This window comes from Rhagoletis pomonella, unplaced genomic scaffold, assembly GCF_013731165.1.
Source record: "Rhagoletis pomonella isolate Grant_MI unplaced genomic scaffold, Rhpom_1.0 Rhpom_scaffold_02219, whole genome shotgun sequence".
Taxonomy (NCBI): Eukaryota; Metazoa; Arthropoda; class Insecta; order Diptera; family Tephritidae; genus Rhagoletis; species Rhagoletis pomonella.
Genome location: NW_023460773.1, coordinates 1 through 13,276, shown reverse-complemented (window position 1 = coordinate 13,276; position 13,276 = coordinate 1). Strand labels below are relative to the sequence as shown.

At 36.3% G+C, this 13,276-nt stretch overlaps 2 protein-coding genes across 2 annotated transcripts; one reads left to right on the top strand and one right to left on the bottom strand.

Annotated features, from left to right (window-relative positions):
• Window positions 1-4,436: 4,436 nt before the first annotated feature.
• On the bottom strand, window positions 4,437-6,456 carry LOC118753217 (39S ribosomal protein S30, mitochondrial-like). Its single transcript, XM_036488094.1, has 3 exons — window positions 5,855-6,456; window positions 5,342-5,781; window positions 4,437-5,285 (listed from the first exon to the last, which is right to left on the bottom strand). The coding sequence occupies exons 1-3, from the start codon at window positions 6,340-6,342 to the stop codon at window positions 4,510-4,512; spliced, it is 1,704 nt and encodes a 567-aa protein (XP_036343987.1). The 5' UTR covers window positions 6,343-6,456; the 3' UTR covers window positions 4,437-4,509.
• A 2,058-nt stretch (window positions 6,457-8,514) lies between these two features.
• LOC118753216 (putative uncharacterized protein DDB_G0282133) lies at window positions 8,515-12,554 on the top strand. Its single transcript, XM_036488093.1, has 2 exons — window positions 8,515-8,853; window positions 11,019-12,554. The coding sequence occupies exon 2, from the start codon at window positions 11,241-11,243 to the stop codon at window positions 12,390-12,392; it is 1,152 nt and encodes a 383-aa protein (XP_036343986.1). The 5' UTR covers window positions 8,515-8,853; window positions 11,019-11,240; the 3' UTR covers window positions 12,393-12,554.
• Window positions 12,555-13,276: the final 722 nt, after the last annotated feature.

Below are 13,276 nucleotides of genomic sequence, written 5' to 3'. Positions count from 1 at the left end.
GATTTTTTAGGCAAAATTAGAGCATACATTGTCAGCCTCTTATGTAGACTGGAGCAGCATATCTTAAAAACATTTGTGTATTATTTAATGCCACGCCGACAATTTGCAATCCTTTTATCAAGGATTTTTTTTTATAAGAAAATCCTACCCGAGTTTGTTGTCACCCAAACCATAGTGGGCCTCTTCATAGGCACGCGTGCCAAAGCTTTCAAAAGCTATCTGCACAATTTATATAGGGCAGGCACAAAATGAAAGCTCTCGCTGGCCAACTCTGACCTAAACCCTTGGTAGCACTTTTCGAATGCCCCTATCTTACAAGTGGAACCATAATTCTATAAAAGAAGATCGAGTTCCACGGACTGGTTACTGACAAGGAATATTTTCACCCAACAGTCAGCGAGATAAGCGGGCGGTAGGGCCGTTTGAGCACTTTAAGATGCCAGGGTAGATCACAGCCGGTCAATCAAGCTACAGCAGCTACCTATGTATGTACCAGGGATGTTGCGAATATTTGCATTCGCACTCGTTATACGAATGATTCGCATCATTTTACCATTCGCATTCGCAACAAATGATACGAATGTTTTGCGAATGCGGTGGTGTACATGGGCAGAGTGTTCACTCTAATATTGTTGAAATGGCTCTAAGTCTGTCTAAACAGGGTACAGACAATAACCGGCTTTTCGCTTCAGGCGCTAAACGGTTAAGTAGTATATCAAGCTGCATCTTCCTAAAACCCTAAGTTAGCTATACACCCTCATAGGGCAACCTATAGTAATTTATGTGGCAGGAGCTTAAGTTTTTAGTCTGGCATGGGTTTGCATAATTGTACTTGCGCCTATTCATCTAACTTTAGAGCAGGTCGCTAAACGAATTCTGGTAAATTTTGCTAGAAAAGCACAGGTCATAAAAGTTAAAAATTAAATTTTTGAATTTATTAACATTCCACACAATAAATTTAATAACAGAATTTTTTACGAGTTATATGTATTTAAAACATCTGACCCAAAATCACGGCCACATAAATATGTAAGTTTAACAAATTGTTTTTATGAACTAAGAATAAGCATAAATTTAAGAAAATAATTCAACACCAAACCTCTTATAGAAGGCGATTATAAAAACAAAAAATACAAGAACTCTAAAAGTAAATATGTAGTTATTTAAAAAGCAAACACTTACAGTATAAAACTAAAGAAAAAAGTTCACAAGCTAATCAAAAGTTAGAGAGTCTCAAAATTGGAACAATGTAAAAAAGAAATTTAACAATCAACTAAAAACCGAAAAAAACAAATTCATAAACAATTATGGTTGTAAAAAACACAAATTTAAATTTGGTGCAGTGGTTTAGATGTATAAAACAATCAGACCAAACAACAAGCTAAATTACATACATATAAAACAACAGAGGGCAAATACTAAGTTATTGAAATAACAGTACTATAATTTAGGATAAGTTATAAAGTATAAAATTTCGATTGCGGTGAAATAGCACAATAAAAATGGAAAAACAAAATAATATCTCGTTTTATTCGCAAGATTTTATACAGTCGTACAACTTCCTTAGTAAAAACACTAACAGCTGATTGCCAAAAAAAAAAAATCCTACAGCTGAGATCACTTGGTTTTCGGTTTTAAAGTTTACGACATACAACAATACGACACGTACGACACCGTTGTGAATACCCCAAATTTAAGATGAAAAAGTGGTATTTGCCTTGAGTAAAGGTTTTCAACTTTTAAAGAAAGCCATCATCAACAAAGTTTTTTCACTTGATAAGTTATAATTTCAAAAATACTAAATTAGTATTATTAAATATTATCATTTAAATGTACTCGTACTCGTTCTAAAAAGGGGTACTTTTACCTCAGTTTTATAATTGTATTTATTTCATGAATTACGGGAAGAATTACATATAATAATGAAAATTATCACAAGTAATGACGATTGCTATGTATAATAAAAACCTAACAGTGTTGTCCTATCTTCTGATTGCGTAATTGAATCTCAAATTGATGTCTTAAAATGTACAACATAATTCTAAAAAAAATTTTTTTCAACGCAAATTTTGCCGCCCCTAAATTTTGCCGCCCTAGGCACCTGCCCATATTGCCTTTATGGTAAATCCGCCAATGAGTGTAGGATAATTTTTACTCCGGATGTAATTTCAGTAAATGCAATGATCTTCAGGGTAAACGTATAGTACCAATTCTGTTGAATTATAAATATTTTTTTTGTTTTATAGTACGTTGTTATATGAGAAAGCTATTTAGTACTACTTCCCTACTGTTGCTCACTCGTTGTCGATCTTCAGCCTCGGAAGTAACGCAGCTTTCGTTGTATGTTTACAACTGCATCGCATATTGCATTCCACACGGTTTCGGATTTTATCATCGCATGTATAATACTATTTGGCTACAGATATTCTCCTGCAGCTATGTTTAGTCTGCTTCTCTCATTTTCAAAGCGTGGTCATTCGAGCAACGCATACTTTAGGTACTCCTGGGCGTCGCATACTGAACACGTATTGCTGTCGTCGCGACCAAATTTGTGGGTGTATCTTCTATACCCCCATGTCCCCCCAGTTCCCCATACTTTGGTTGCAACCGCGGGACGATGTTCGGCCTGTATGACTTGTATTTACCGTTCTAGTTGAGAGCTTTTCTGTCATGTGGTTGTTGTGTTTTTCTCTCAGGCAGAGCAACTGAGAAAAGTTCTGAAGGCTTTTGAATTGTGAACTCAAATTCAACCTTAGTTCAGAAGTAGAACGATTTTTGCCTAAAACCTCTTCGTTTCAACCGTGAGAATGTCCAACGGAATCATTTCTGCAATAAAATGTGCCGCATCGTCAGAGGTTCGACAGCAGAAACGTTTTACTACTTCTTAGACCGCCAAAATTAGGGAGCATTCTGGATAAGAACTGCTAGCTTGCGATGCCTTATGTGTAGCATATTCCGCATGTTGTCGGAAGCTTAACCTGTTGTCAATAAGCATTCCTAGTGATATGCAGGCTTGATTTTATTGCCGCGTTGCCAACAATTAATTCTACGGACTCTGTTGTTGTTGTTGTAGCGGCTACAACAACCCCGCCCAGATCGGTTGATATCTCAGTCGTTGTCGTCAAGTTCCACTAACGGCAGCCCTAAGAAGCGTGCAGCCTCCATTGGGTCGATCCATAGGGACAAAGCCGCTAGGGTTGTCGGGCTTTCCGGGCATGCGAAGAGATGTTTCGAGTCGTGGGGAGTCCCTCCGCATGCCGGACACTCATTTGGCATATCCGCGTTTAGTCTGCTCAGGTATGAGTTTAACCTGCTGCAGTAGCCAGAGCGAAGTTGGGCTATTGTGGTTCTATCCATTCCCACGACAGCCGGTTCTACGTACCGGAATGACTCGGGTTTTACCCGATCAAGGGCTGTGGTTTCGGCGATCTAACCCCGTTTAGGTCGGCGAAGTATCTCAGAAATGGTTCTACGGACTCTGATTTCTTTCGGCTTTTCACTAAAACCGCTTCCAGTTTCTCCTTTATTGACGATAGTTCAAACTTTGGTATCCAGAGTCGAGTGCATTCGATGTAGATGTTTGCCAGTCACAGTAAGGGGCTAAAAGTTTTGCTTCTGCTGGAAAAGAGGTGCCAAAAACTCTCTTCACTCTCATTAAAATGTAAATTCGATATGGGCTGGATTTTGAATTCATAACGAAGGTAAAATATTTACATGGGATAACTAAGGTTCCGTTTTGCTGGAGAATGGCCTAATTCTCGAATCGAATACTAACCTATTCCATATTCCTTATGGAAGGTGAGACTCGAAAAAAAATTTGTTGTTCATTTCCGAATTGTTAACCAAGCCCAATGTTTATTGGGTTGTGTGAGCAAAATAAATAGTAATACATACAAGTAATTTTTAAGCAAAAAAACAAAACCGACCTCAATTCTCATATAAAAAGTTAAGAGTATCGTTAATTTCTTCATGATCCGATGATCGGATTTAAACCAAATTAATATGGGACCACCTCCGAGGTAACATCTTTCATTTAAAAAATTTTAGAATTTTAGAAATCGGTTAACGTGGTCCTAAGTTATGCGGTAACATACATAATATATATATAAACCTTTCTCCTTTTTGTGAAGTCGGTTAAAAATATACATCGCACGTTTAATAATATAGAGATGTAAATCAAAATTTACGTTTTTGGAGATTTCGTTATGTAATTAATAAACTTGATGAGTAGTACTATATGTTCAGTCTAACAGATAACCAAACTTCCCAAATATGGCGAAGATATGTATGTGATTTCCCATCGGTCTTTTTGTATACCAACTATATGAATTGATAAAACATTGATTGCCTTTTCCCACAAAATTTAAATTTTGAAATACTTCGTTATATTATTAAACGAGCGATATATGCATTTATAATGGCACAATATGTAGCAATATGATTTTTCGACAATTTTTATTATTTTAATTTAAATCGACACCAACTGATTTTTTCATAATTATCACATAACTATGGATAAAAAGTTGGTTTCCACTTCTTTTTGCTCTTGGGTCCCTCCGGGCGCAATGCTCGTGGTATATATTCCTTTTGATGTTGATCCAATTTGCGAGCCCAAGGATTAATATCTAACTCAAAGAAGCGACGTTTGGCTTCCATCTGTCTAGTTTTATTATCAATTTTATAGATCTTTTCCCAAAGGTAGATTTCTGGAAGGGGTAAATGACGAGGTCGATTTGACATTAAGTTCTTAAATACACGTTCCAAAAATTGTCGCTGCTCGTCATTTTTATAATCGGCCACATACTTCACATCTGGCCCCAAATAAGGGTGTAGCTCGTTTTCAGAGCGTTGTACCACTGGGACGTTCACGTAAAAGCGTATTAGGTGCCTTAGTACATCTTCATTTAAATCGACAACTTTACCAGTGTCACTTATTTCACTATACAGTTGCAGCTCCGGCGTACCACGGCAGAAGTTTACTCGCGGATTATCATCAACATGATTTGAATGCACTAGTAATGTATTTAATTGATATTCGTAAAATGACCAATCCCGCCCATTAGTCAGCACCGTTTGTGTATTCATTGGATAGGTCAGTTCATTAAAAGTATTGAAACCGTTGTAACAAGCTTGTGCCAATAGCCAAGAATAGCTGCTCTGAATGGCATGAGCATGCAAAGCTTCTTTGAAATCCTCAACTCCATATGTATCAGGCCTTATTTGCAGAAAAGCTCGGGACTGATAGGAAATATTTCCAAATAGATTTGTGGAACCCGGCCAAAAACCTGAAAAAGTTAAAGAATTAAGTCTTAGTTTTGAAGCGCAATCTCTGCAGATCTACCTGGTATATTTGTCAAATGCTGATGTCCAGAAACGTATCCAAGAGTACGTGGATCGTAGTTGAATCGAGGTATGGTTTTTGCTAGATCGGCATTGGTCGATTCCGTTTCATTCTTCCAGGGAGAAAGTTGTTTATGATGACGAATAGCGAGAAAAGGCGTGCCTGAATATTGCATAAATCTATTATAAGGATCATTCGCCATGTATTTCTGCCATTCGCGTCCTTCCATGCTTTTAACAACGTTTTTTGGTGGTTTAATACCACCAACTGACCATGAAGCTTCATGCCTAGGAGTATAATCGATTTCAAATTCTTGAAGATGAACATAATCGGCGGATAACACATTGATAAGAGTTCTGTTAACTTGTTCAACAATAAGTCGGGCAAAAATCTTTTCTCGTTCTTGTGGTTCTATGTTGGAGTTATCGCCGTACTCGTGTCTTTAAGAAAAAGTTATTTTTTCATTTATACGAACAAACAATATGAACAGATACAAAAAAATAATATATGTACCCATAATAGTCGTAGATATACTCAATCGCATCTTGTAGATCAGTTTTCATTGACGCCAGATACTCCTTCTGTCTCCCGCTTAAATCTCCTTCGGATGAGCTGCCAGAAATTTTAATATCTTCATAAATTGTACGGGTGTAATGTTGCATAGCAGGCAGGGAATTATATGGTACTTTAGAGTCGCTCAATTTAACCACCTTGTATCCGTAATACCGCGGCATATTAATCTTAATAAGCTTCTCTTCGACAGTGGGTACTCGTCGAATTTCCTCATGCCAACTTTCAGACTCACGTTTTTTGCGTGCTCTAAATGATAAGTCCTGTATTTCTGGATAAACAGCTTCATCTATGTACTCATCGTCAGGGCGTGTAGATTTGGGTAGAGCAGATGGGGCCGCTGATGCTGGCGACGTCGATGCCAGCCGACTCCATGTAGAAAAGATTTGCTCCCCTCCACATATTCGATTACTTAAGCCTAATCTTAACATGTCAATTCAAATTTTCTAGGAAAACAATTGTTTTTTATATTTTTTCAAGATAAACGCACACCCACAGATTGGGCAGGTTATGAAATAACAGCTGATTACCTGTCACTACATAAGTGCTACCAGATGCATTATTAGAATAGTGGCGGCCACACCAAGATTGGTTCTCTGGTAATATTCAAAACACACCACCCGGCAAGTCTGCGTATCGCGGAACTTTCACGTATGCGCAGACCGTAAGATCGTGTATTTCTACGTTTTATGTCTGCACAGATTGTCGCACATATCAGTTGCATTCGCGTACCTGTAAATTATTGAAGTTGCGTTCGCGAAGGCTGGAAGGATGTTTTTACTGGAGATTTTAAACCCACGTACCTATAGTATGTTAAAATAATTTCATAAAACGTAATCATAAATATCCTAAATAATCCAATAGGGAACAGATTTTTATTTTGATTTAATATCAAAATTTCATCGATGCTACCACCAGCACGCTTTCTTTCAAATGAAAATATGGCTGTCAAACTATCAAATTGCCAGTAATAGAAGTCCAGCAATAAGCGCTGACATATCGTCGCCTGGGTAAAAGATTATCGTATGTAATTTCGGCAGATTGTGAGAAATCGCGATTGAAGTTTGGAATGCAATTTCCCAAAAACGCGAAGATAGATTTTCTCCAAAATCTCTGAAAATATTACTAGTTCACAAAATTATTTAATTTTTATTGTTAATTGTTAATTAGTTCTGAGTTTTTGAAGGATTTTCTTTAGTAAAATTTTGTCCACTTTGTATGAAATACGACAAAATGTGATCAAAATTTCTACTAATTTTACTACACTTTTTACTCAATATCTCGGAAACTAAAGATATCCAAAAATGGAGAACGCCAATTTTAAGATATTAATATGACTGCATCACTAACTAAATTTTTACTAAATTATCGAAAAAACTGTAGTCAATATCTCGGAAACTAAAGGAGATATCTAAAAACTGATAACACCAATCGAAAAAAAGCGTATAACTGCATCTAAAACTAAAAATCGTCAAAATTGCTCTTACGACAATCTTTTACCAAGGCGACGATATATTGCAACCCATGAGAAATAGACGGTCTCCATTGGAAATATATTTTGTGACATGGTTATCACGACATCAGAGTTTTCCTGTGGAGACAGGGCCTTACAAAGCCAGACATGATGTATGCAATGCTAGTATCGTATATAAACTATATCTGACAGGGGTAATACGTGATCTTGTATTTTTGGTGCATGGGTTGCAAACGGGATGTGGTTTTTATGGTTATTGCCAATACGAAATGAAAATTGCAGATGTACCTATCGTGCAAAAAATTATATTTTCTATAATACATGAACCAAAAAGACAAGATCACGCGGGCAGGAGAGTAGCCCGTTAGAATCGCATTAAGGAAAAAAGTTTAACGATTTTGACATTGGCCGTTTATTTACATTTCTTCGTTGTTTACAATTTGGTGGTGGCTTTTTACTGCAATTTTCTTCATTTTCGCTTGTGACAACGCGTGTACACATAAGATAAAGAATAATTTAACACAACGGCATGATTTTTTAGAAGAATTTGCATAATAAAAATGATTTTTCATGCGTTCAACAATTTCGCGGTTTTCTCCGTTTTCTTCGTTGTTTATTTCTTACAACAAAGATGGCGTCGAGATTTCGGCAGCTAGAAAATAACTTTTATCGTTCTTTCCTTCCCGCGTGATCTTGTGTCTTTCGTTCATGTCTATAATAGCTCTGATCCAATACGTTTCGTGAAAAATCCTGTAAAACTGTCAAAAAGCAAAATTACTCTCTGAAGGGAGAGTAAAAAGTGAGTAACGTCAACCAGTGATTGCTTGACACTTTTCATGATTTTACCAGAAGAAAAAGTTCGGGTAAAATCTTGCAACTTCGCAAGTCGCTCTCATTTACAGGATTTTGGAGTACGGGAACATTTTTCCTCCAACTTCCTGCAAGTTCGTGTAAAATCCTGTAAGTTCATGGAGTACTGGATCAGAGATAATATTGTATAGGCAATTTTAGTTTGTCAAGCTGCTTGTATAGTGTTTTCTAGCCTTTAGTCTAAACAGGGTTTTATTGGTGCGTAGTTGTCGGCACGAAACCCTGGCTTCTGAAGCAAACACCCGCCTCTGCCAAATAGAATTGGAAAAGTCACACGCGGAAAGAAGGAAAACGGGTTCAAGGAAAATCATAAGAATAAATTTTGCACAATATTTAAAGCCGCGAAAAAAGTATTTGTAGTCAAACTAAAGTAAAAAGGACAAGAGTGCATTAATAATAAAACCGCCTGTCATTAATAAGCCGCTTTCCTTCAGCCCGGTGCAGTAAAGCCGGCGTTGAAAATGTACACATGTGTTACGCATGTAGCAAAGACGTTTGCGGCAGATATGGAAGAATAAATTGGATTGCTTGGCGCTTCGAAGATATTAAAAATTAAATAAGCATACTCCGAATTCCAGTCGGTCAGAAAAGCACGCAGGTGGGTTGCTATGTAAAGCGGGACTTGCTCACACATTTCGTACGGTAGGTTCAGTATGTATGTATGTAGATGTTTTAGACCCGTTAGAAGGTCCAGTTATATGTACAGCCCGCGACAAAACGATAGCACCTCAACATGCTAAACGGAGTTGACTTTCGATTTGCTTGTTTATATAGGGAATTTATATGATTCAACTTTCACAGGCGATTAGTTGAACGAAAGTAGGCACCGACCAACTTCATTGAAAGCGATTACTTGAAAGGCCGTTTGCATCAGGCGATTGTTGCTTTCAACTAAAAATCGCCTGAAAAATCGCCTCATCTAAATTCCCTATTAATGTTCGTAATTTTCTTGTAATGGTAGTATAGGTCATCTAAGAAAACCATATAAATCCAAATTTCAAACTTGGGCTATAAGTGCAGAATAGCGATTCTTGGCCCCGGAAAAACCGGAAAACAGGCGTAGGGTATAAGTGCAACAACCCTTCCCCCCGGAGAAAACGGTCTTTTGGTATTCCATTGCGTGAATTGATCAAATTTTGATTGCTTTTTCCCCACAAAACTTAAATTTTGAAATATATTATTAAACGTGCTATATATCGCAATGATCTTCAAAGGTGGCAAAACTCAAAATACACGTTCATCAGAAATGCGAAAACCAATTTCTTAGAACATGCTAATCATATGGGCACTCCAGATTTTGCTAAAAGATAATAAATAAAATCTTTGTATAAATTTCTTGGTGCATAATATCCAAAATGCCAAATTTTGATTTATATCACTTTTGAAGATGACATGTACATACATACCTGCCTATCTTACGGCGTTATAATTTCACAGGATAGCGAATAAACGGGTTTTCTCTGAAGGCATTGCCTTAATAGGCTGCATTTTCTCTAGCTATTATTTTACAAGATCGGCCAAACACTAACATATATGTAAGCGCCAATCTATAATTTTGTTATTATTATTTTACAAATCTTTTTTTTAATAACGATTTTACGATTTTTATGCATAAATCTCGATGCCTGTAGTTCAGGGTTACCAAATTTCATTTTTGCCACAACGGCGATTTAGGCCATTTTGCAACTGGTCGATGGGCGGTTTCGCAAATTCATCGACGATATTAATTATCAATATATGTATAAAATAAAAATAATAATGGAAAACTTATATTTTTTATAATAAACGATTTTTTTTTATTAACCCTCTGACTGCTGATTTAGATAACTTAATAACTTAACTTGTCTTTTTAGTAAATTAGTGTATAACATTTAGAAATGTGTTTGTATGTTACAAAGCATGCTTTCGAGAAACATCGACTTCGCAGCACTGTGGTTGTTCTGCCTATTTAACACAATTAACAAGAAAAGAATTACCTTCTTCTTTTGCATAAACATACAATGAAAGCAAAAATTACATAAACGGATGATCAAACTTGATATTCGGCCCTATTATGGCTGTCAATGTCGACGTTGATGTCATTTTTTTTATCCAGAAATAGCCTCGTAAAGGTGTTCCTCGCGAAATACTGTGGTCAGAGTAGCTGGAGTTGGACTTACGTGGGCTATTTTTGGATGAAAAAATTACATCGACGTCGACGTCGACAACCATAATAGAGCCGATTATTTAATAAAAATATAATATATATCGATGCATTTTCTCACTCGTAAAACTTAGTTAAAGCTACTTAGTAGAAGTCTAAAATGCGACTATGAATAGAAGTGAATTTTAAATTGGTACCTACGACTTAGACCATCAATACGCGCCTATGTAATTATTATATATGCAAAAAAGCTTACGCAATAAAAAATATGTACATACATATTTATTTACCTATATAAGCCTTACCAGTAGCTTTTGGCTTAAAAAAGAAAAGTTGAATGTAGGCTGAGTTCCAAGTTGCATTAATGCAAAGCATCAGCCTCTTTTATTTCTAAGCCAAATTTGATGGAAATGTCCAATTTGTGCAACTAAGTTCCAATTCGGCATTTGAACGTGGTTGCGCATATTGGACTTTTCCATCAGTTATAGTTCAGAAATAAAAGAGGCTGATGCTTTGCATTAATGCAACTTGGAACAACTTTTTTTTCTTTTGTGCGCCAGCGCTATCTATTTAATTACCACTTTTATATCAGATCGCTTTTTATTATTATTTCGTTTCAGATAGAGATGTTTTCGATAAAAAAAATACTCAAAATGAAAAGCTAAGCTCTTAAAAAAGGTGCGCCTACTAAATGGGTTTTTAAATTTCAGGAAACCCTCAGCAACTGGGCGATATTCGTAATATAGGCGTTCACAATTTACACACATTCGCTTTTTGGTTTTAAACCCGAATGAGTTAGCTTTGTTTAGTTTCTTATTTAATTGATATCAGTTCAGATTGAAATGGTTGCAGGCAACATGAAAATCATAACACTAACAAATGCAACAACTTCTAAGAGTCAAAATCAAAACAATTTTTTAAAGACCAACTCATCTATTTCCAAAATGAACACGGATATTGTACAAAACGAGTCACCAAAAATGAGGTATTATAAAGGGAACAGTTATAACAGTAGCGACAGCGTTAAATCGCTACAAACACCCAAACAGTGTGATTTAAATAACAAAAGTGTTAAAAAATCACATTCACACATGCTATACAATATCCCAACTACATCACTTTCAAATCGCAAGAAGTTCTATCAGCATCGTTACCACCATAGTCAACAACAGCACACGTTCTCGAATAATAAGAAGAATAATAAGAGGAATATTACTACAAAAAATAAAAGTCTTTTAGATTCTGATTCAACGAACCCAATATATCTAGATATTATCGCACCACCTTTGCCAAACCAAAAAGTGGCTAAAGCTGATAACTGTTTAATGAATGTCGAAGATTTGGTTAATAATAATAATACCATAATATTAGATGCCAACAGCAGTTGTACACCATCATCTAATAATAATAATAATAATTGCGACGCGTCCTCTGCTGACAATTCGATTGCTCTTTCTTCGCACAGAGCTAAAACTCAGCTCAAGCAACACGCACCGTCAACATCACCAAAAATTGTTGAGCCAGTTTCAGACGTCACTCTTATCAATCAACACGACTGTATTAGCAGTATTAAAAGCATTAATCTTGATTGTAATAGTTGTTGGGCGAATTTGGTGACTCCACAGGTTTCGGAATCACAAGCATCGTTACCCTGGCCTTGGGTACATGTAAGTAGGCATAAAAGTACTTCCGTTAGCTCCACATCGTCGTACTCTTCGTCAGCGTCGTCGTCAATATTGACATCGACAGGAAGTAACTCGGATTTGTTGCAAAATATCAACGCTAAATACACAGATACCACAGCGCACACCTGCCCAACCAAGAAAAAATCGTTTCGAAAAGGTAAAACCAGCATCGCATCTAGGAGTTACAACACAGACAGACGCAGTTCGTCTCCACATGTAAAAGGGCAACGTAAACGGAGAACTTATAACATACAGACAACGGCAGATGATCTGGGAGATACTAAGGTAATTTATAAAAAGCCCAATTAAAATATTTCCATTGCATTGTGCGTACATATGTTCGTATGTGTGTTACAAAGTTTTTAAACAGAGATTGCAAATAATGGGTTTCACTTCCGAGTATTCGCATAACAAAAGTAAAGCCAGACAACAGGTTTGTTCATGTAAAAATTAGCCATTAACTTGCCAGGAACTCACCAGTAACTCAATTTCTGAGAATTCACTAATAGAAAAAATATCCAAGAAAGTATGTAAATGCAAAACCTGTAATATTTTTAAAGTTTCATAAACAGCTGATAAATCGGTTGTTTATGCGCAGAAATTACCCAATAAAAGTATTTTTAGCTCTGATCCAATACTTTTCGTGTGAAATCCTGTAAAAATGTCAAACAGCAAAATTTCTCTCTGAAGTGACAGTAAATAGTGAGTAACAACAAAATGTACAGGAACAAAAAAAGCATTTTTCCTGTAAAACGTCAACCAGTGATCGCTTGACACTTTTCATGATTTTACAAACCTGCGAATGTATGTATATTTTTCCGAATAAATGAAATATAATAAAAATAACAAAAATCTATAATTTTTGGCCATGGTCCGGACAAGGGTTCGACCCTGGGCCCGGCTTTATGTAAATAAGTCACACAATGAGAAACCGTTTCCCCCTAACACCAAATGCAAGCCAAGTAGAAAAACATATTTATTTCTCATTGACTTTTATATGCGATCTCTAGTTTTAAAATATCCAGTCCAAACCCCCCTAAAAAACGTTTGCGACATTTTTTTCGGATTTTTTTTTTTCATGCAGAAATGCATATAGATGCTCCAGTAGCATTTCTGCATTAAAGAGAAACGTGAAAAAAAATCGCTTACGTGTACCCACATATTAAACTTTTGTAATTTATTAGTACTCTTCT

Bases quoted from the DNA above. Each gene is read 5' to 3' on its own strand.
- LOC118753217 (XM_036488094.1), bottom strand. From the start codon at position 6,342: ATGTTAAGATTAGGCTTAAGTAATCGAATATGTGGAGGGGAGCAAATC. The intron at 5,782-5,854 runs GTACATATATTA...TTTTTCTTAAAG, and splicing joins TATATCTACGACTATTATGG to ACACGAGTACGGCGATAACT. The intron at 5,286-5,341 runs GTAGATCTGCAG...TAACTTTTTCAG, and splicing joins GCATTTGACAAATATACCAG to GTTTTTGGCCGGGTTCCACA.
- LOC118753216 (XM_036488093.1), top strand. From the start codon at position 11,241: ATGGTTGCAGGCAACATGAAAATCATAACACTAACAAATGCAACAACT.